This window comes from Salvelinus namaycush, chromosome 41 (assembly GCF_016432855.1).
Source record: "Salvelinus namaycush isolate Seneca chromosome 41, SaNama_1.0, whole genome shotgun sequence".
Lineage (NCBI taxonomy): Eukaryota > Metazoa > Chordata > Actinopteri > Salmoniformes > Salmonidae > Salvelinus > Salvelinus namaycush.
Window position 1 is genome coordinate 21,984,312 of NC_052347.1, and position 20,726 is coordinate 22,005,037.

General features: G+C 42.9%; 1 protein-coding gene across 2 annotated transcripts; it reads left to right on the top strand.

Moving 5' to 3' along the window:
- Positions 1-1,233: 1,233 nt before the first annotated feature.
- LOC120034214 (serine/threonine-protein phosphatase alpha-2 isoform-like) lies at positions 1,234-19,601 on the top strand. Of its 2 annotated transcripts, none has more exons than XM_038980684.1 (8): positions 1,234-1,360; positions 1,627-1,737; positions 16,442-16,573; positions 16,841-17,071; positions 17,189-17,293; positions 17,576-17,799; positions 18,391-18,525; positions 18,706-19,601. In XM_038980684.1, exons 2-8 carry the CDS (start codon positions 1,683-1,685, stop codon positions 18,820-18,822), a joined length of 999 nt encoding a protein of 332 aa, XP_038836612.1. In that variant the 5' UTR covers positions 1,234-1,360; positions 1,627-1,682; the 3' UTR covers positions 18,823-19,601. The 2 variants fall into 2 exon arrangements, with proteins under 2 accessions (XP_038836612.1, XP_038836613.1); XM_038980685.1 differs by having other exon boundaries at positions 1,630-1,737.
- Positions 19,602-20,726: the final 1,125 nt, after the last annotated feature.

Below are 20,726 nucleotides of genomic sequence, written 5' to 3' on the forward strand. Positions count from 1 at the left end.
GGGTTAGGGCTTGGGCTAGGGTTATTAAGTTTAGGGTTAGGATAAGGATTCAGTTTGGGGTTAGGGCTAGGCTTAGCAGATAGTTGAAATGTTACGGATAGTCTGAAGAGCATCTACAGATCGACTATAAAGTGTTACCCACTACCCACTACATGAAAAAATGAAAACAAAGGATATGTGAGTGAAAGATAAATGGTTTATTTTTGTTGTATAGATTGAAGACATGAACAACAATAACAGCAGAGATCTCTCAATACCATCATGAAACCATGAATCATTTGGAGCTCACACATTTAGGCTCTGATTCATAGTAAATATGTAGCCTATGATTCACTGTGAATTCAGTCGAAGTCACCCCCTCCCCTACCTCTACCTGTATCATAAGGCACAGAACTCACAATGTCCCACCCCATACCCCACACCCACAAGGAAAAGTTTAGCCCATACCTCTGTCGAAACTGTCTGACGAATAGAAACACAGTGAGGTGAGGGATGGATTTGGAAAGCCGGTAAAGAACGTGTAATATTGACCTGTAATGGAGGAACGTGAATTTGTGGAGATTATGGGAAGGAATGAGGAATGTCGGGAAAGAGATGGGTTAGGGTTGCACAACATCCACATATTACCTTCCCACAAAGTTATACACTACACACGACACACTAAACTACTACATTATTTGAATAATCTGTGTAGTAATAGGGCAAAAAACAGGACCGAGTGTGGGAAACCCTGGACTCTACCCTAATGCAAAATATGCCTTATACTTTTAACTTCTAACACACGGTGGCAGTCCTTGCCGGTACCAACCCCATTGACGTCGGTTTCCACTAGATAGCACAGTCACAAAGTCGAAATTGGCTATATCGTAAAAATAATTGAAAACATGCTTTTCGGTCTTAATTTAAGGTTAGGGTTGGGTATACGGTTAGCAGTGTGGTTATGGTAAAGGCTAGGTCTAAAATCACATTTTAAGATGATACATTGTAGAAATAGGCGGAGTTTCTGACTTCGTGGCTGTGGTAGTTCTTAATATCTCAGTAGTGGTAACTAGTGACGACCGTTGATGTCAACCGTAAAACAGCTGGAGGTGGGGCACCAGTGTGTGGTGGATGTACAATGTATCCAATGGAAAACGACAACATGGATTCAAAATCAAGCAGTGACCCAATCATCATTGAGTATATCTAAAGCTCGCCTTAGTATCAACCCCTCTCTTCTCACTTCCCCTGAACAACACGGCCCTTTTTAAGTTCAGTGGGGGAAGAGAAAGGGGGACTCTGAAATACGAAGACAAAAAGACACAAAACAGACCTGAAAGGGCCCTGTCTTCTACACGGGAAGACTATTGTCAAATCAAAGGTTGATTATATGTTAACATTTCGTATTTGGATCATTCATTGTTGGCTAGCTATAACTAAAGCGGGTAGCTTGGTTTGTTAGCTAACTAACATCGGCTAGCTAGCTTGAACTAACTAGCTAGCTAACCCATTTAGCCAGCTAGCTACAACACGGAAGGGAAAGTAAAGCCAAATGACATTTTCCCCCCTCAATTTGACATAACAAAATATAAGCTGCCTAGTTGTTTGTTTAACTTGATCGGTACTTGTTTTTTTGTCTCATCGAAGAAGCAACACGAAACGAAGGTCTTGACTGCCTGAACCACGACAAAAAAATAAGTAAAATGGCGGAGCCGGACAAATTAAACATCGACTCCATAATACAGCGTCTTCTGGAAGGTGAGGATTTGCACTTAACTAGGAATCAAGCTACTTAATTTGATTAATTACGAATCAGTTGCTATTTGTATTTTTGTATTTTTAAAGAAGCGTCGGAATTCTAACGATGTCTGGTGTATGTTAGCGTAGCTAGCAGGCTTAACGTCAAGTTAGCTGTTCTCTTTGAAAAGGATGTGTCCGGGTTAGAGCGAGAGATAACGTTACCTAGATCTACGAACTAGTAGGGCAAATGAGAGATGGCTGGCTTGTTGCTTCAATCTTTGTCACTCGGCCTGAAGTGCCCATTTTGTTGTAATATTGGTATTAATGGTAAATCATTATTAAGATGACAAACACGGCTATTTTACGATGGTGCTGTGTTAGTTAACTAACTCTCGCTAGCTACTGTAACGTTAAAAATGTTCAGTGGTCTGTCTGGTGTATGCTGTTACAAAAATTAATGCAAAGCTAGCCAGTAACGTCGGTTAGTAGGTTTTGTTTACCATTCATTTCTGTTTCCTGCATCCAATCTTTCCATAATGTCGTTTTTTTGTTTGCCAGTATTTAGCTAGCTATGTCTAACACACACCGGTTATACTGTAGCCTAGGCAGACGATAGTACATGGGCGCTAGATCTGTACTATCGTCTATGTTGGATGTGCATTCCCGGTAATACACTAGTGTCCCCCTATGGATCGGCTTGTACATAAAACATCCTCCATTCAAGGGAAATATGCTTACTTTATTTTTTTGAAACACAATTTCCCACCACAATTGTTTATATTTTTGCACAATCTAATATGTTGCACACCATGTTCAACCAAGAATGTGCAATATCCTAAATTGTTCGAAAATACTAATTGTTTCATAAAGAAAGTATGCATATTTTCAGTTTTTTTAATGCCCATTAATTAAAGCTAGTTAAGGAGGAAAATGGTACATTTGCAGCCTGAATGGAGGGTGCTGTATATAGGAGCAGGCCCATTGCAATTCATGCCTGGAAGAGGGAGAAGCATACTTAAGCATGTTTTTCAGGGCTGCGGATGCAATTATCATGTGCTGAAAGCGTGCTTGCTGAAGTAATAACTTGCTTTTATTTTTAAAATGCAAGCTACAGTAGGTTTAGCCATATCATTAGTGGTTGGTTACACAGAGTGAAGGGCACCAATGGGTCACACTGGCTATCATTCGGTGCAACTGTTTCCACCATGATAACGTACTATTGTGAGACTCCAAATTCCATGGACAGGAAACATCAGTGCCCTGGTTTTAGACTCTTATCTGTCTAAAGAAGGCCAATGGCCTTTACTACATTATAAAGTAAAGGGAATATCCAGGTTTGGGTTTGTTTTTCTTTGGGCAAGTAGCTTATAGCAGGGCTGAAAGTTGTGCATACTGTAAACATTAGAGGTGGAAACATTATGGCACATTACATTCTCTGCAATCGCAGTAGATTTGTAATGTAATGATGCAATGAAGTGTTGCTGCCCTCCCTCTCCTTGCCCCAACCTGGGCTTGAACCAAGGACCCTCTGAACACCGCCAACTGTCACCCAAGAAGCAGCATTACCTATAGCTCCACAAAAGCAGTGTCCCTTCATGTGCTAGGGAAACAACTACTTCAAGCTCTGAGTCAGCACTAGTTAGCGGTGCTGGCTAGTAGTAATTGAACACTATTAGCCCGCACCGCTAACTAGCTAGGTATTTCACAACGGCTACCGAAGCATGAATAGTAGAAATATGGGCAGACTTGGGGAATGTGAGGGACAGTGTTTGCAAGTAGCAGGCCTAATGTCTTTCTTTCTCTTGGGTTTTTACTTTGAACACGTCTTTTGTTGTGGGCAGCTTATGGATGTATTGATGGATTAAAACGATTCCGCTATCCGTGTTTCTGTTTGTGACCACCACACCACTCTTGGGAGTATTGTGGAGGTTAATGACTGTTGAATAATATGTAGGTGTTTGATGCATGGGAGAAGCTGTCTATACCACACAGGTTTGCCTACCCTCAGTCCTGGCCACTCCTTAGATTTATGATGGCTTCTATAGTAACAGATATGAGCCTTGGGGACTGTGTGTGTACATGGGGGGGGCAGAAGCAAACTTATGATCTGTATGATAAATGTTGCGTAATGGGAGACCTGAGGCTGTCAGACCAACATAAGCCCCTCCAGCTACTAAATCTGCAGGGGCCTTCCGCTGTAATGAGCACAGTGGCTGAGCCAGACATGAGCTTCTGCTGGCCTGGGAACAGTTCAGAAAACAGGAAGTGGGGCATTCTGCTGCTCTTGGAACTTGTCTAGTTAGATTTAAAAAATGTCTCTCTCCAAGTCTGGTCTAACTGGTTTAAAAGTCACGTCAGGTGTTCAAACCCCTGGATCTGCTGTTTTGTTCTTCCCTTTCAGAAATCTATTGATCTAGATGTATACAGATTATTACTGTATCAATTTATAGGCAATCGTTTATTTCTGTTTTGACAATTATTGACTGTAATGGTACTGCAGTTAACCTAGACATTTTCACATGTCTGTTTTCTCAGTGTTATCGCTCCTCTACATCATGGTAATAGTGGCGCATCATGTTGTAGGGCTCCACCACAGATAGAACAATAATCCAGACATTTCATCGGATGTATAAGTGTGAAGCATCCGATTGACACTTCTACTCACTACCTAATATGGTGATGAGAGAAAGCCCAGTGGCCGGCAGTGAGACGAGATGGATTTTTGCCGACATTGTGATTATTTTCTCCTCGATGAAACATTTGACCTCAACAGTTTTCTGTTCTCAAAGCTAGAATCCGTTATGAAGAGTGGACTAAGTTTTGGAGATTTTACCCTTTGTCAAAGTAAAACAATTAAAATGTTGTTTAGAAGGAGTGCAAGGGCAAATTGAGTTATTGCACACACACTTCAGAGTAGGTGTTCCTTAACTTCTCTGGTATATGTGGGATGCTAACGTCCCACTTGGCCAAAAGCCAGTAAAAATGCAGAGCGCCAAATTCAAATAAATTACTATAAAAATCAAACTTTCATGAAATCACACATGAAAGACACCAAGTTAGAGCTACACTTGTTGTGAATCCAGCCAACATGTCTGATTTCAAAACGAATTACGGCGAAAGCACACCAAAAGATTATGTTAGGTCAGTACATAGCCATTTTCCCAGCCAAAGATATGAGTCACAAAAAGCAGAAATAGAGAAAATTAATCACTAACCTTTGATCTTCATCAGATGACACTCATAGGACATCATGTTACACAATACATGTATGTTTTGTTCGATAATGTGCATATTTATATCCAAAAATCTCAATTTACATTGGCGCCATGTTCAGAAATGCCTCCAAAATATCCGGAGAAATTGCAGAGAGCCACATCAAATAACAGAAATACTCATCATAAACTTTGATGAAAGATACATGTTTTACATAGAATTAAAGATACACTTGTTCTTAATGCAACCACTGTGTCAGATTTCAAAAACACTTTACGGAAAAAGCAAACCATGCAATAATCTGAGACGGCGCTCAGATATAAACAACATTTCTCCGCCATGTTGGAGTCAACAGAAATACGAAATTACATCATAAATATTCCCTTACCTTTGATCTTCATCAGAATGCACTCCCAGGAATCCTAGTTCCACAATAAATTGTTGTTTTGTTCGATAATGTCTGTTATTTATGTCCAAGTAGCTACTTCTGTTAGCACGTATAGTACACATATCCAAACGCTCGCGCAGATCCAGGTGAACGTCAGACGAAAACTTCAAAAAGTTATATTACAGGTCGAATAAACTTGTCAAACTAAGTAGAGAATCAATCTTTAGGATGTTATCATAAATATTCAATAATGTTCCAACCGGAGAATTCCTTTGTGTCTATAGAAGTAATGGAACGCAAGTCGATATCATGTGGAATGCGCGTGACCAGGAACTGGCACTCTGCCAGACCACTGACTAAAACAGCTCCCATCCGGCCCCACATCACAGTAGAAGCTTCATTCAACGTTCTACAGACTGTTGACATCTAGTGGAAGGCGTAGGAAGTGCAAACAGATCCATATCCCACTGGGATTTCATTAGGCGATGAGTTGAAAATCGACCAGCCTCAGAATTCTCACTTCCTGTTTGGATTTTTTCTCAGGTTTTTGTCTGCCATATGAGTTCTGTTATACTCACAGACATCATTCAAACAGTTTTAGAAACTTCAGAGTGTTTCATATCCAATATTAATAATAATATGCATATATTAGCATCTGGGACAGAGTAGGAGGCAGTTCACTCTGGGCACGCTATTCATCCAAAGTGAAAATGCTGCCCCCTATCCTAGAGAAGTTAACAGAAATATACAAATACATGCTAGAACACACCAATAGGACCTCTCTAGCTCTTGCTTGGCTCTGCCCACTCCTTGCTTGTTTTGCCCACTATGACTCATTTGTTCCTGTTGGAAACGCAGGCTGTGGTCTATCTTGGGTTAGTTATAAAACATCTTTGGCGCCACCATATTGTCTGTCTCCAACTGTTTGAACTACATACTATCCTGTCCACTTTGTTGTTTCCCACAATGAAATCAGGTATGGGGACTGTGGATCGGTCTCTGTTCGTACGTTAGTAAAAACGCCATCTCAGACAGCACTGGCCCGAGTTTGTTGAAACTTGGGTGAACGATGACACTGATTGGCCCAAGGCAGGAGCTATAGTAATTAACTGAAATGTGTGAGTCACACCAGAGAGGAAGAGGTGAAGCTAGAGGGATAGCTGGGCCCAAAGTCTGTCTTCTCCAGCAGATGTTGTTTTTATATTTTTCGAGGTGTTTTTGTATGGAGGTCAATGCTTTATCTTGGCCAGGTCGCAGTTGTAAATGAGAACATGTTCTCAACTAGCCTACCTGGTTAAATAAAGGTGAAATATATATATATATTTTAATGGGTGTTGAATTTGGTTAACAAACAATGGAATGGCTTATTTGCTACTTAATTGATCAAATAGAAGTTTCATAATGTTTTAGTTGTTAGTTTTTATGCTCATTTCACATTTAAAAACAGGCTAGACAGCTAGTAGACTAGACAGGGTCTGCTCTGTGCTAAATTTTGGGAGTTGAGACATTAAAAGGGTATCGTTGGAAAGGTTCACTTTTCTATTACAGTAAAATGTCTCGAATGTGTTTCGGTGTCCATATGAATGATTCTGTTGTACCAAACCTCAAATGCAAATAGCCAGTTGAAACTGCTCGTTGAAAGAAGAAAGAAGTAGTCTATCAACTTTGTTGTTGTGAGTGGCAGGGGGAGGGGCTTGGTGAATGGGAAGGTGCACACAGCACTGGAGTAAAAAGACAAGCAGACATAAACGCTCATAAAAACGGGAGAACTTTATTCTTGAGATGCATGTGTTTGGAATTTCGCACTAAAATGCACATTCAAATGAATTAGATATATCGCTCAGCCCTAGCCCCTTCTGACTTTGACTGTGGCTCTTGATGGCAGGAAGAGTGTTGTGGAAACCGTGGTCTACTCTGTCCATGATAAGGTTGTCTGACAAGTTCAGAAAAAAAACAAAAAAAACAGCTGTACTGGCAGGATATAGCGAACCTTTTTTTTCTTTTGCGGTGTGGCAACTCATTACAAGGCAGAGTGTTTGCCTCTGTCGTGAGAGTTGTCATAATTAGCCTAACACATCATGTATGGCATTTTCTAAATTCGTTTTTAAGTCTTGGCCAGTCCATAAACCATCACCTGTGGCTTTTTGTCCTTCCAATCCTGCTGTATTTCTATGATGTAGAGACAGGCCAAGGTAACTGCCTTCTGGTTGCTTAATCACTTGTTTGTCAGAGAATGGTGACTGACCACCATCGACATTTAGCTGCACCATGTACACCTTAACTTCTTCGGGGTAGGGGGCAGCATTTTCACTTTTGGATAAATAGCATGCCAAAATTCAACTGCCTGCTACTCATCCCCATAATATAAGATATACATATTATTAGTAGATTTGGATAGAAAACACTCTGAAGTTTCTAAAACTGTTTGAATCATGTCTGTGAGAATAACAGAACTTATGTAGCAGGCAAAACTCCGAGGACAAACCATTCAGAATGTATTTTTTTGAGGTCACTGTCTTTTCAATGAGTTTTCATTGGGACACCAGATTTCTAAGGGACTTGTTTGCAGTTCCTACCGCTTCCACTGGATGTCACCAGTCTTTGGAAATTGGTTGAGGTTATTCCTTTGTGTAATGAAGAAGTACGGCAATCGTAAATGAGGTTCACTTGAAGTAAATTGTTTGAGAGAGGCACATTACCAAAAAAGTTGCGTCAGTTTGTTTTCTTTTTGTATTGAACACAGATCATCCCGTCTTCAAATTGATCGATTATTAACGTTTAAAAATACCTAACGTTGTATTACAAAAGTAGTTTTTCTGGATGAAACGCGCCAAATAAATTGACATTTTGGATATATATCGACGGAATTAATCGAACAAAAGGACCATTTGTGATGTTTATGGGACATATTGGAGTGCCAACAAAATAATTTCGTCAAAGGTAAGGCATGAATTATATTTTTATTTCTGCGTTTTGTGTCGTGCCTGCAGTGTTGAAATATGCTACTCTCTTTGTTTACTGTTGTGCTATCATCAGATAATAGCATCTTATGCTTTCGCCGAAAAGCCTTTTTGAAATCTGACATGTTGGCTGGATTCACAACGAGTGTAGCTTTAATTTGGTATCTTACATGTGTGATTTAATGAAAGTTTGATTTTTATATCATTTTATTTGAATATGGCGCTCTGTATTTTCTCTGGCTATTGGCCAGGTGGGACGATTGCGTCCCACCTACCCCAGAGAGGTTAAAACCTCTTGGCGCACGGATCCCTTTAGCGGGATAATTTTCATCAACAACCGCTGAATTGCAGAGCGCCAAATTCCCAAAAAATTACTAAATATTTAATTTCATGAAATCACAAGTGCAATACAGCAAAACACAGTTTAGCTTGTTGTTAATCCACCTGTCGTGTCAGATTTTGAAAATATGCTTTACAGCGAAAGCAATCCAAGCGTTTGTGTTTATTGATCACTAGACAAAACATTACAAACACCTAGCAGCAATGTAGATTGGTCACGAAAGTCAGAAAAGCAATAACATTAATCGCTTACCTTTGATCTTCGGATGTTTGCACTCACGAGACTCCCAGTTACACAATAAATGTTCCTTTTGTTCAATAAAGATTATTTTTATGTAAAAAAAACTCCATTTGTTTGGCGCGTTATGTTCAGAAATCCACAGGCTCAGGCAGGTCATGAAGGGCAGACAAATTCCAAATAGTATCCGTAAAGTTCATAGAAACATGTCAAACGTTTTTATAATCAATCCTCAGGTTGTTTTTAACATAAATAATCGATAATATTTCAACCGGACGGTAAACTATTCAATACAATAGAGAAAGAAAATGTTGAGCTACCACTTTCGCGCGCAAGAACTAATCAAAGGACACCTGGCTATCCACTGACGCGATTTGATAAATCTCGCAAATTTTTCAGAATAAAAGCTTGAAACTATGTCTAAAGCCTGTTCACAACCTGTGGAAGCCATTGGAAAAGGAATCTGGTTGATTTCCTTTTAAATGGAGGATAGGCAGGCAATGGAACAGGGATTTTTCAAAATGAGGCACTTCCGGGTTGGATTTCCTCAGGTTTTCGCCTGCAAAATCAGTTCTGCTATACACACAGACAATATTTTGACAGTTTTGGAAACTTTAGAGTGTTTTCTATCCTAATAATTGTATGCATATTCTAGCATCTGGGCCTGAGAAATAGGCCGTTTACATTGAACGTTATTTTTCCAAACATAAAAATTCTGCCTCCTAGCGTCAAGAAGTTTTAAAACATGGGCCAGCCTGGTGACAATGTTTGCAAACCAGGGAAAAGCGGTGACGGTGTGACTAGTTTCAATGGGATTAACCATCAGCCTCCTGACCTGTACATCTGAACGGTCAGTCCAGGCCGCTACTACCACCTCCTGTCACCATCTATGAGGATGTCCATATCAGCCATGGACATATCAGGTGGGGAATCTGAAGCCAGCCAACTGTTGATTCCCAACGGCTTTCCTATTGTGCTTGTCCAACTTTTTTATTTTCTATCCCGTGACCAGCAAAGCGGAAAGCCCTTTGTCTGCCCCCTCCCCAACCCCCACGCCCCTTCTCTAAGCTCACTGTTGCCATTGGCCATGTGGCTAACTTTAGAGTAAGCTCTGTCATGGCTTAGCCGACCCTAATCCAGGTTTAAAGTGACAAGCAGCACTACCCTATTTATACCCACATTTCACTCTTTAGGGCCAAGGCCTGTGTTGCTGCCCTAACATGACACTGCTCATTTAGATATATTGCTGAGGTCCTACCTGGAAGTCCTCGTCCGTTTCCATCCTCCATTTTCAGAACAAATGTGTGTGCCCCTCTCCCACTGCCTGTGATTTTATTATGGCAGAATATATTTTTGTGAAAGCACTACACTGAACAAAAATATAAATGCAACATGTAACAATTTCTAAGATTTTACTGGGTTACAGTTCAAATAAGGAAATTGGTCAATTGAAATAAATTCATTAGGCCCTAATCTATGGAATTCACATGACTAGGAATACACATGCATCTGTTAGTCACAAATACCTTACAAAAAAGGTAGGGGCATGGATCAGAAAACCAGTCAGTATCTTGTGTGACACATCTCCTTCGCATAGAGTTGGGCGGCAGGTAGCTTAGTGGTTAGAGCGTTGGGCCAGTAACTGAAAGGTTGCTGGTTCGAATCCCCAAGCCGAATGTTGTCCCACTTCTCTTCAATGGCTGTGTGAAGTTGCTGGATATTAGCGGGAACTGGAACACGCTGTCGTACACGTCGATCTAGAGCATCCCAAACATGCTTGATGGGTGAGTTGTCTGGTGAGTATGCAGGTTGTGGAAGAACTTGGACATTTTCACCTTCCGGGAATTGTGTACAGATCCTTGCGACATTATCATGCTGAAACATGAGGTGATGTCGGCGGATGAATGGCACGACAATGAGCCTTACGATCTCGTCACGGTTTCTCTGTGCATTCAAATTGCCATCGATAAAATGCAATTGTTTGTTGTTCGTACCTAATGTCAGCCCATACCATAACGTTGACATCAGCAAAATGCTCGCCTACACAACGTGGTATGCAGTTGTCAGTACGTCCAACTGGCCTCACAATTTTTCTAAAACAACGTTGGAGGCGGCTTATGGTAGAGAAATTAACATTACATTCTCTGGCAACAGCTCTGGTGGACATTCCTGCAGTCAGTATACCAATTGCACGCTCCCTCAACTTGACACATCTGTGGTATTGTGTGTGAACTGCATTTTCTCGTTTGGTATTTGGCAAGGTCAGCAACGTTCAGTTTGAGCTGTCAGAGCTTTGACAAGTGTTCAATTAACCCCAGCGTGTGTTTTTGTAAAGAACACTGTCTGCACCCAGCTTGTGAAGCAGAATGTCACTGAAGGGTTTCAGGCAATTTTATTGTTCTGCTCTCTTAAGTGTATCGATACCCCATTTAGCTTCAGTAGTTACAGTACCAGGTGCATGATAGAGCACAACAAGTGTCTATGGTTGAATATTAGGTTTTCTGTTGATGCTTGTTTGTCATTGCCTTGTTCTCCTGTGATTTTATTTGTTATTTGTTTATTTCACCTTTATTTAACCAGGTAGGCAAGTTGAGAACAAGATCTCATTTACAATTGCGACCTGGCTAAGATAAAGCAAAGCAGTTCGACACATACAACAACAGAGTTACACATGGAGTAAAACAAACATACAGTCAATAATGCAGTAGAAAAATAAGTCTATATACAATGTGAGCAAATGAGGTGAGATAAGGGAAGTAAAGGCAAAAAAAAGGCCATGGTGGCGAAGTAAATACAATATAGCAAGTAAAACACTGGAATGGTAGATTTGCAGTGGAAGAATGTGCAAAGTAGAAATAATGGGGTGCAAAGGAGCTAAATAAATAAATACAGTAGGGGAAGAGGTAGTTGTTTGGGCTAAATTATAGATGGGCTGTGTACAGGTGCAGTAATCTGTGAGCTGCTCTGACAGCTGGTGCTTAAAGCTAGTGAGGGAGATAAGTGTTTCCAGTTTCAGAGATTTTTGTAGTTCATTCCAGTCATTGGCAGCAGAGAACTGGAAGGAGAGGCGGCCAAAGGAGGAATTGGTTTTGGGGGTGACCAGAGAGATATACAGTGGGGCAAAAAAGTATTTAGTCAGCCACCAATTGTGCAAGTTCTCCCACTTAAAAAGATGAGGCCTGTAATTTTCATCATAGGTACACTTAAACTATGACAGACAAAATGAGAGAAAAAAAATCCAGAAAATCACATTGTAGGATTTTTAATGAATTTATTTGCAAATTATGGTGGAAAATAAGTATTTGGTCAATAACAAAAGTTTATCTCAATACTTTGTTATATACCCTTTGTTGGCAATGACAGAGGTCAAATGTTTTCTGTAAGTCTTCACAAGGTTTTCACACACTGTTGCTGGTATTTTGGCCCATTCCTCCATGCAGATCTCCTCTAGAGCAGTGATGTTTTGGGGCTGTTGCTGGGCAACACGGACTTTCAACTCCCTCCAAAGATTTTCTATGGGGTTGAGATCTGGAGACTGGCTAGGCCACTCCAGGACCTTGAAATGCTTCTTACGAAGCCACTCCTTCGTTGCCCGGGCGGTGTGTTTGGGATCATTGTCATGCTGAAGGACCCAGCCACGTTTCATCTTCAATGCCCTTGCTGATGGAAGGAGGTTTTCACTCAAAATCTCACGATACATGGCCCCATTCATTCTTTCCTTTACACGGATCAGTCGTCCTGGTCCCTTTGCAGAAAAACAGCCCCAAAGCATGATGTTTCCACCCCCATGGTTCACAGTAGGTATGGTGTTCTTTGGATGCAACTCAGCATTCTTTGCCCTCCAAACACGACGAGTTGAGTTTTTACCAAAAAGTTATATTTTGGTTTCATCTGACCATATGACATTCTCCCAATCTTCTTCTGGATCATCCAAATGCTCTCTAGCAAACTTCAGACGGGCCTGGACATGTACTGGCTTAAGCAGGGGGACACGTATGGCACTGCAGGATTTGAGTCCCTGGCGGCGTAGTGTGTTACTGATGGTAGGCTTTGTTACTTTGGTCCCAGCTCTCTGCAGGTCATTCACTAGGTCCCCCCGTGTGGTTCTGGGATTTTTGCTCACCGTTCTTGTGATCATTTTGACCCCACGGGGTGAGATCTTGCGTGGAGCCCCAGATCGAGGGAGCTCCCACAGTTGATTTCTTCAAACCAAGCTGCTTACCTATTGCAGATTCAGTCTTCCCAGCCTGGTGCAGGTCTACAATTTTGTTTCTGGTGTCCTTTGACAGCTCTTTGGTCTTGGCCATAGTGGAGTTTGGAGTGTGACTGTTTGAGGTTGTGGACAGGTGTCTTTTATACTGATAACAAGTTCAAACAGGCGCCATTAATACAGGTAACGAGTGGAGGACAGAGGAGCCTCTTAAAGAAGAAGTTACAGGTCTGTGAGAGCCAGAAATCTTGCTTGTTTGTAGGTGACCAAATACTTATTTTCCACCATAATTTGCAAATAAATTCATTAAAAATCCTACAATGTGATTTTCTGGATTTTTTTTCTCCTCATTTTGTCTGTCATAGTTGAAGTGTACCTATGATGAAAATTACAGGCCTCATCTTTTTAAGTGGGAGAACTTGCACAATTGGTGGCTGACTAAATACTTTTTTGCCCCACTGTACCTGCTGCAGCGCGTGCTACAGGTGGGTGCTGCTATGGTGACCAGCGAGCTGAGATAAGGGGGGACTTTACCTAGCAGGGTCTTGTAGATGACCTGGAGCCAGTGGGTTTGGCGACGAGTATGAAGCGAGGGCCAGCCAACGAGAGCGTACAGGTCGCAGTGGTGGATAGTATATGGGGCTTTGGTGACAAAACGGATGGCACTGTGATAGACTGCATCCAATTTGCTGAGTAGGGTTTTGGAGGCTATTTTGTAAATGACATCGCCGAACTCGAGGATCGGTAGGATGGTCAGTTTTATGAGGGTATGTTTGGCAGCATGAGTGAAGGAGGCTTTGTTGCAAAATAGGAAGCCAATTCTAGATTTAACTTTGGATTGGAGATGTTTGATGTGAGTCTGGAAGGAGAGTTTAGTCTAACCAGACACCTAGGTATTTGAAGTTGTCCACATATTCTAAGTCAGAACCGTCCAGAGTAGTGTTGCTGGACGGGCGGACAGGTGCAGGCAGCGATCGGTTGAATAGCATCTATTTAGTTTTACTTGTATTTAAGAGCAGTTGGAGGCCACGGAAGGAGAGTTGTATGACATTGAAGCTCGTCTGTAGGGTTGTTAACAGTGTCCAAAGAAGGGCCAGAAGTATACAGAATGGTGTCGTCTGTGTAGAGGTGGATCAGAGACACACCAGCAGCAAGAGCGACATCATTGATGTATACAGAGAAGAGAGTCGGCCCAAGAATTGAACCCTGTGGCACCCCCATAGAGACTGCCAGAGGCCCGGACAACAGGCCCTCCGATTTGACACACTGAACTCTATCAGAGAAGTAGTTGGTGAACCAGGCGAGGCAATCATTTGAGAAACCAAGGCTATCGAGTCTGCCGATGAGGATGTGGTGATTGACAGTCGAAAGCCTTGGCCTGGTCAATGAATACGGGTGCACAGTATTGTTTCTTATCGATGGCGGTTAAGATATCGTTTAGGACCTTGAGCGTGGCTGAGGTGCACCCATGACCAGCTCTGAAACCAGATTGCATAGCGTAGAAGGTGCGGTGGGATTCGAAATGGTCGGTAATCTGTTTGTTGACTTGGCTTTCGAAGACCTTAGAAAGGCAGGGTAGGATAGATCTAGGTCTGTAGCAGTTTCGGTCAAGAGTGTCCCCCCCTTTGAAGAGGGGGATGACCGTGGCAACTTTCCAATCTTTGGGATCTCAGACGATACGAAAGAGCTTGAACAGGCTAGTAATAGGGGTTGCAACAATTGTGGCGGATAATTTTAGAAAGAGAGGGTCCAGATTGTCTAGCCCAGCTGATTTGTATGGGTCCAGATTTTGCAGTTCTTTCAGAACATCAGCTGACTGGATTTGGGAGAAGGAGAAATGGGGAAGGCTTGGGCGAGTTGCTGTGGGGGGTGCAGTGCTGTTGACCGGGGTAGGGGTAGCCAGGTGGAAAGCATGGCCAGCTGTAGAAAAATGCTTATTGAAATTCTCAATTATAGTGGATTTATCGGTGGTGACAGAGTTTCCTATCCTCAGTGCAGTGGGCAGCTGGGAGGAGGTGTTCTTATTCTCCATGGACTTTACAGTGTCCCAGAACTTTTTTGAGTTTGTGTTGCAGGAAGCAAATTCCTGCTTGAAAAAGCTAGCCTTGGCTTTTCTAACTACCTGTGTATATTGGTTTCTAACTTCCCTGAAAAGTTGCATATCACGGGGGGCTGTTTGATGCTAATGCAGAACGCCATAGGATGTTTTTGTGTTGGTTAAGCGCAGTCAGGTCTGGAGAGAACCACGGGCTATATCTGTTCCTGGTTCTAAATGTTTTTAATGGGACATGCTTATTTAAGATGGTGAGGAAGGCATTTATTTTTTTAAATAACCAGGCATCCTCTACTGACGGAATGAGGTCAATATCCTTCCAGGATACCTCGGCCAGGTCGATTAGAAAGGCCTGCTCGCTGAAGTGTTTTAGGGAGCGTTTGACAGTGATGAGTGGAGGTCGTTTGACCGCTGACCCATTACGGATGCAGGCAATGAGGCAGTGATCGCTGAGATCTTGGTTGGAAACAGCAGAGGTGTATTTAGAGGGCAAGTTGGTTAGGATGATATCTATGAGGGTGCCCGTGTTTACGGCTTTGGGGTGGTACCTGGTAGGTTCATTGATAATTCATTGATAATTTGTGTGAGATTGGATGGTTTATAGAGCGCTGGCATTGGACTTTTCACCTGCACCTAGGGAAGACAGCAGAACGTGCAGGAAAGGGGGTGGAATTGATTCTGTGACACACAACCCTGATGCGCATTCTTGCACAAGTCCCCCATACATCATGAGTCACTGGAATACACTTACTACTACTTTGATTTGAAGGGCAGTGTATTTGATCCTTGTTTGAGTCGTACAGTGTGAGATTCGCTATGTGTGCCTCTTTCCGTTGCAGCCTCTCTGTCCTGGTTATATCAGCAGACAGGCAGGTGGTGTGTTCATACGTGCTTCTGGGGCTGGGTGCACACTGCACACATTTGTTCAGACACATAGCCAGGCCTGTACCTTCTGCTGGTGCTCAGTTCAACACGGCCATCATCATCCTCTAGCCTTGAGTGCTCAGAAACAAAGACCCCAACCCCCTCTTCATTTAGGTTTCACGCTCTGTAACCTTGAGATTCACACATCAAATAGTTCATCCTCCTGGCTTGTGCTGTGTGAGCAGATTCACCTTGGCTCTGCAGTATGCTCAGGGTTGTGCTGTCAGCGGGGGCCCGTGATATTGATTGGTTTCTCTGCTCTGGTGTGCTGTGTGTTAGATCTGTGGCTGTGCTATTTGTGTATGTGTTGTTTCCATGGTCTTGGCCTAGCATGTTTGTTCCAATAAGCGCAACGTCAGTCCTCACTCTGTTTGCTCTGTCTTTCTCTCTCCTCCAGTTAAGGGCTCTCGGCCAGGCAAGAACGTTCAGCTGACAGAGAACGAGATCCGTGGCCTTTGCCTCAAGTCTCGCGAAATCTTCCTCAGCCAGCCAATCCTGCTCGAGCTTGAGGCACCACTCAAGATCTGCGGTGAGTCATATTGGATAAGTTACGATGGTTGAAATTGGTTTCATAGTAATTAATGTCAGTGTAGCAAAGCAGCTGCGCCTCTGACACAACTGACAGTGAAAGCTCCAAGGTTTCATAACACGACTGATTGTCTGATTTACTGTAGAATTCTAATCTCTAATTGCCTTTGCTATCTCAGTCCAACGGCCTGTATACACACACAGATCTAATGTAGTCAGGGAGGGTGTGGTAGTGACTGACTAGCCACCTCTGTGCTGCCCCCTGCAGGTGACGTCCACGGTCAATACTACGACCTGCTGCGGCTGTTTGAGTACGGAGGCTTCCCCCCGGAGAGCAACTACCTGTTCCTAGGGGACTACGTGGACCGAGGGAAGCAGTCCCTGGAGACCATCTGCTTGCTTCTGGCCTACAAGGTCAAATACCCAGAGAACTTCTTCTTGCTGCGTGGCAACCACGAGTGTGCCTCCATTAACCGTATCTATGGCTTTTATGACGAGTGTAAGTGCCGAGACGAGAAGCTGGAACACATGCTTAACAACAGGAGACCGGAACACACACAGAGTATTAACCATTTAGTAATGCCCCTTGCTCTTTGTGGCCCCTGCTCCTCTTTAGGTAAGAGACGGTATAACATCAAGCTGTGGAAGACGTTCACAGACTGCTTCAACTGTTTACCCGTGGCTGCCATTGTAGATGAGAAGATCTTCTGCTGCCATGGAGGTGGGTGGTGTATGCTTGCATGGTCTGAGTGTGTGGGTCTTTCCCCTGTGGGCCTTATCAATAAGCACTTGGTGGCCCCATGATCGTTTGGATTAACCACTCCCCTTAAGTGTTTGTGGTGGAAGATGACTCAAGTGTATACACTATACGTTTGATAAGAGGTGGTAGTTATCAAGGTGTGATTTGAGATATTATTGTTCTTGGTGGTAGAAGACAGTATCATGGCAGTCATCATTCATTTGTATGGTGATGTAATGTTTCTGTGTGCTATGGTCTGTCCAGGCCTCTCTCCAGACCTCCAGTCCATGGAGCAGGTGCGCAGAGTGATGCGACCCACAGATGTGCCTGACCAGGGCCTGCTGTGTGACCTGCTGTGGGCCGACCCAGACAAAGATGTCCTGGGCTGGGGCGAGAACGACCGCGGGGTCTCCTTCACATTCGGGGCAGACGTGGTGGCCAAATTTCTGCACAAACACGACATGGACCTTATATGCAGGGCACATCAGGTAATGGTTTAGAGTTTTGGATGGGGGTTAGGGGCTGGGAAGAGTATTTTGCTGGACACTGTCAGACCAATGGTAGGTTTGGAAGAATAGAGGGATCTTGTTATTAATCAGGGAAATCAGATGATCGAAGGTCATTGCACCTACATAAAATATTGAAGCACTTTTTTCAAAGCTGGAATTCTTAATTGGTGACACTGCCACGTCTGTTTGGGATATTACAACAACAACAGGAGTTGCTGTAAACAACAAACCCGATTTTTCCTCTCTGACATCATTGCACGCGCGATAGAACAGCAGAATATGTACTGCAATTTTTTTGGTCTGTGCTGTCGAAGCAGCCGACTCCGTTTCACAACACAAACAACAAGAAAGGTGCTGGGGTGAACAGTGGCTCTGTTTCCCCTGATGCAGATTCCTTCTTTAAAGCGTGTCATTTAGTGTTTTTACTGGCGATGGAGGTTGTGTTCATTTAAGATGGTAACTCCTCTGTTTGAAATGTACTGATTGCCCTGCAGTTGTTGGTTATCCACTCCTGGTATTTCTCCTGTTTATTTTTCAATGCATTCTTACCTCTTCCATTCCTGTCCTCAGGTGGTAGAAGACGGTTACGAGTTCTTTGCAAAGAGACAGCTTGTTACTCTGTTCTCTGCCCCTAACTACTGTGGAGAGTTTGATAATGCCGGTGCCATGATGAGTGTGGATGAGACCCTCATGTGTTCCTTTCAGGTGTGTACTCCTCTGCTTTTCTCTCTGCCCCTTTTCTCTCTCCTTCAGTCTGGCTGTTCCTGTCCGTCAGTCTAGATTTTTAAGCTTTGCCAGTCCCCTGTCTTACCTGTTATCTGCTGCAGTGTTCAGTCTGTAGGAGTATATTTATAGCTGTCTAAAGAAAGCCTCTCTGTTCCTCAGATTCTCAAGCCAGCGGATAAGAAGCTCTACTCTTATGGTGGAGGTGGAGGAATGGGATCTGGACGCCCCGTCACCCCGCCACGGAATTCCGCCAAAGGCGGAAAGGCCAAGAAATAACACCCAATGGACCCCCCTCCCTGAACCAGGCACCCCCCCCCCCCCCCCCCCCCCCCACACTCTTTCTCTACCTCCCTACTTTTTCCCTCATCACCAAACAGCAACAAAGCAGACAGTACCTAGGGTTCGGTCCTCTTTTTCTCTGGTCCTGTTTTTAACTGTTTGAGTGTATGTATGTCCGTGCGTGTGTCTGAGAGGTTTATTGTATTCTGTATGTCCTTCCTTTCCCCTGCTCTGTTCTCCTGTCACTTTGTAGATGAAATAGGTCCTTCCTTTCAGTGATGTAAATGCATACCTGGGAGGAGAAAGGAGCCTTTACTGTTTGTTAGGGCCCTGCACTGTTTTGATGCTCAACACAAGCTTTTGTACATCCTGTTTGAGAGGTGTATTTGTGTGTGTATGGAATGGGGTCAATCTGCATGGTCAGATGGTAACAACGGCACACACCACACACAGAGCACAGGTGAATATGTGCAGATGGACCCTTTTAGTTTATGGATTCACAAAGATCAAGAAGCGGACACGTTTATTATTTTTTTCTCCCAAAAACCAATGATTTGAAAACGCAATCATGGATGTGAAATAGTTTTGCTTTTCTGTTTTTTTTTGTTTTTTTTTTTGAAGATGCATAAAAAAAGTTTGAATCCTTGAGTTTTAGTTTATTTGGAAGCCGATGATTAATAAAGAACCATTTATTTAAAATATTCCATCACACTGTTCACTATGTTCACCTCACCATTGCTTTGTGATTTGTTTATATATTAAATTCCTCTAACCCACATGTCGAACTCATTCCACAAAGGGTTGCGTTTCCGTGGGTTTTTGCTCCACACTTGTACTTGGTTGATGAATTAAGGTCACTAAATAGTAAGGAATTTCAGGGATCCCGAGTGGGAGGCACTGCATCTCCGTGCTAGAGGAGTCACTACAGTCCCTGGTTCGATTCCAGGCTGTATCACAACTGGCCGTGAGTGGGAGTCCCATAGGGCGACGCACAATTGGCCCAGTGTCGCCCGGGTTAGTGTTTGGCCGGGGTAAGCCATCATTGTAAAGAATTTGTTCTTAACCGACTTGCCTAGTTACATTCGGCCCTCCATGCAATGAGTTTGACACCCCTGCTCTACCCCCTTTGTTATTCCCACTTGCTCTTCTCTTGTCTGAACGGTATGGAAAGCTTTGTTTGTTCAGGGTGGGATGTTGGCATAAGTTGCTGGCTCCAAGAAATACCCATTTCCTGTACAGCATTTTGGGGGCTTTTGCTTAGCCATTTTCTATCATCCCCTTTCCTTAAAATGTGTTGTTCTTGCCCCTATCCTTTAAACACGGTCAATGTTAATCTCTCTGGTTCTCACCACTCTTCCATATTCCGTCTCCCATTTTGCTCAGCAGTTTCCCTCTGGGTTCTGAGTAGTCAAAGAATGTCATACCTCAATTCTCACCCCACTTTGCATCTGCCCCCCCACCCCTTACTCAGCTCATGTTTTTCTCTTTTATATTTAAAGATGTATAACAACTTGCCAGACAGCATTAATGCTCATTTCCTGTGCTGGGTTCTTTCTCACATTTTAGTAGCTAGCGCATATCTGCTTCTAGTGCTCTCTCCTCTCCACTAGGTGGTGCATTTCATACAACACTCACCATTGCGTCATCTCACTGAAGATGGGATCAGGAGTACTGTACATTCAATGCGCCCCCAACAGTGCTGAGTGCGTTCATGGTGCATAGTTGGCAGTATGTTTTTTAAAGAGCACATGGCTCAAGGTTTTTTGGCTTTGTAGTTTATAAAGAAAATTGATAATATTGTGAGACCAAGGAGTGTTGGTTTTAATGACATGTTATGATCTATTGACCAGAGGAAGTGTTATTTGCTGTTATAAGGATATTGAATGCTTGATATACAATAT

Bases quoted from the DNA above. Each gene is read 5' to 3' on its own strand.
- LOC120034214 (XM_038980684.1), top strand. From the start codon at position 1,683: ATGGCGGAGCCGGACAAATTAAACATCGACTCCATAATACAGCGTCTT. The intron at 1,738-16,441 runs GTGAGGATTTGC...TCTCTCCTCCAG, and splicing joins AATACAGCGTCTTCTGGAAG to TTAAGGGCTCTCGGCCAGGC. The intron at 17,294-17,575 runs GTGGGTGGTGTA...TGGTCTGTCCAG, and splicing joins GATCTTCTGCTGCCATGGAG to GCCTCTCTCCAGACCTCCAG.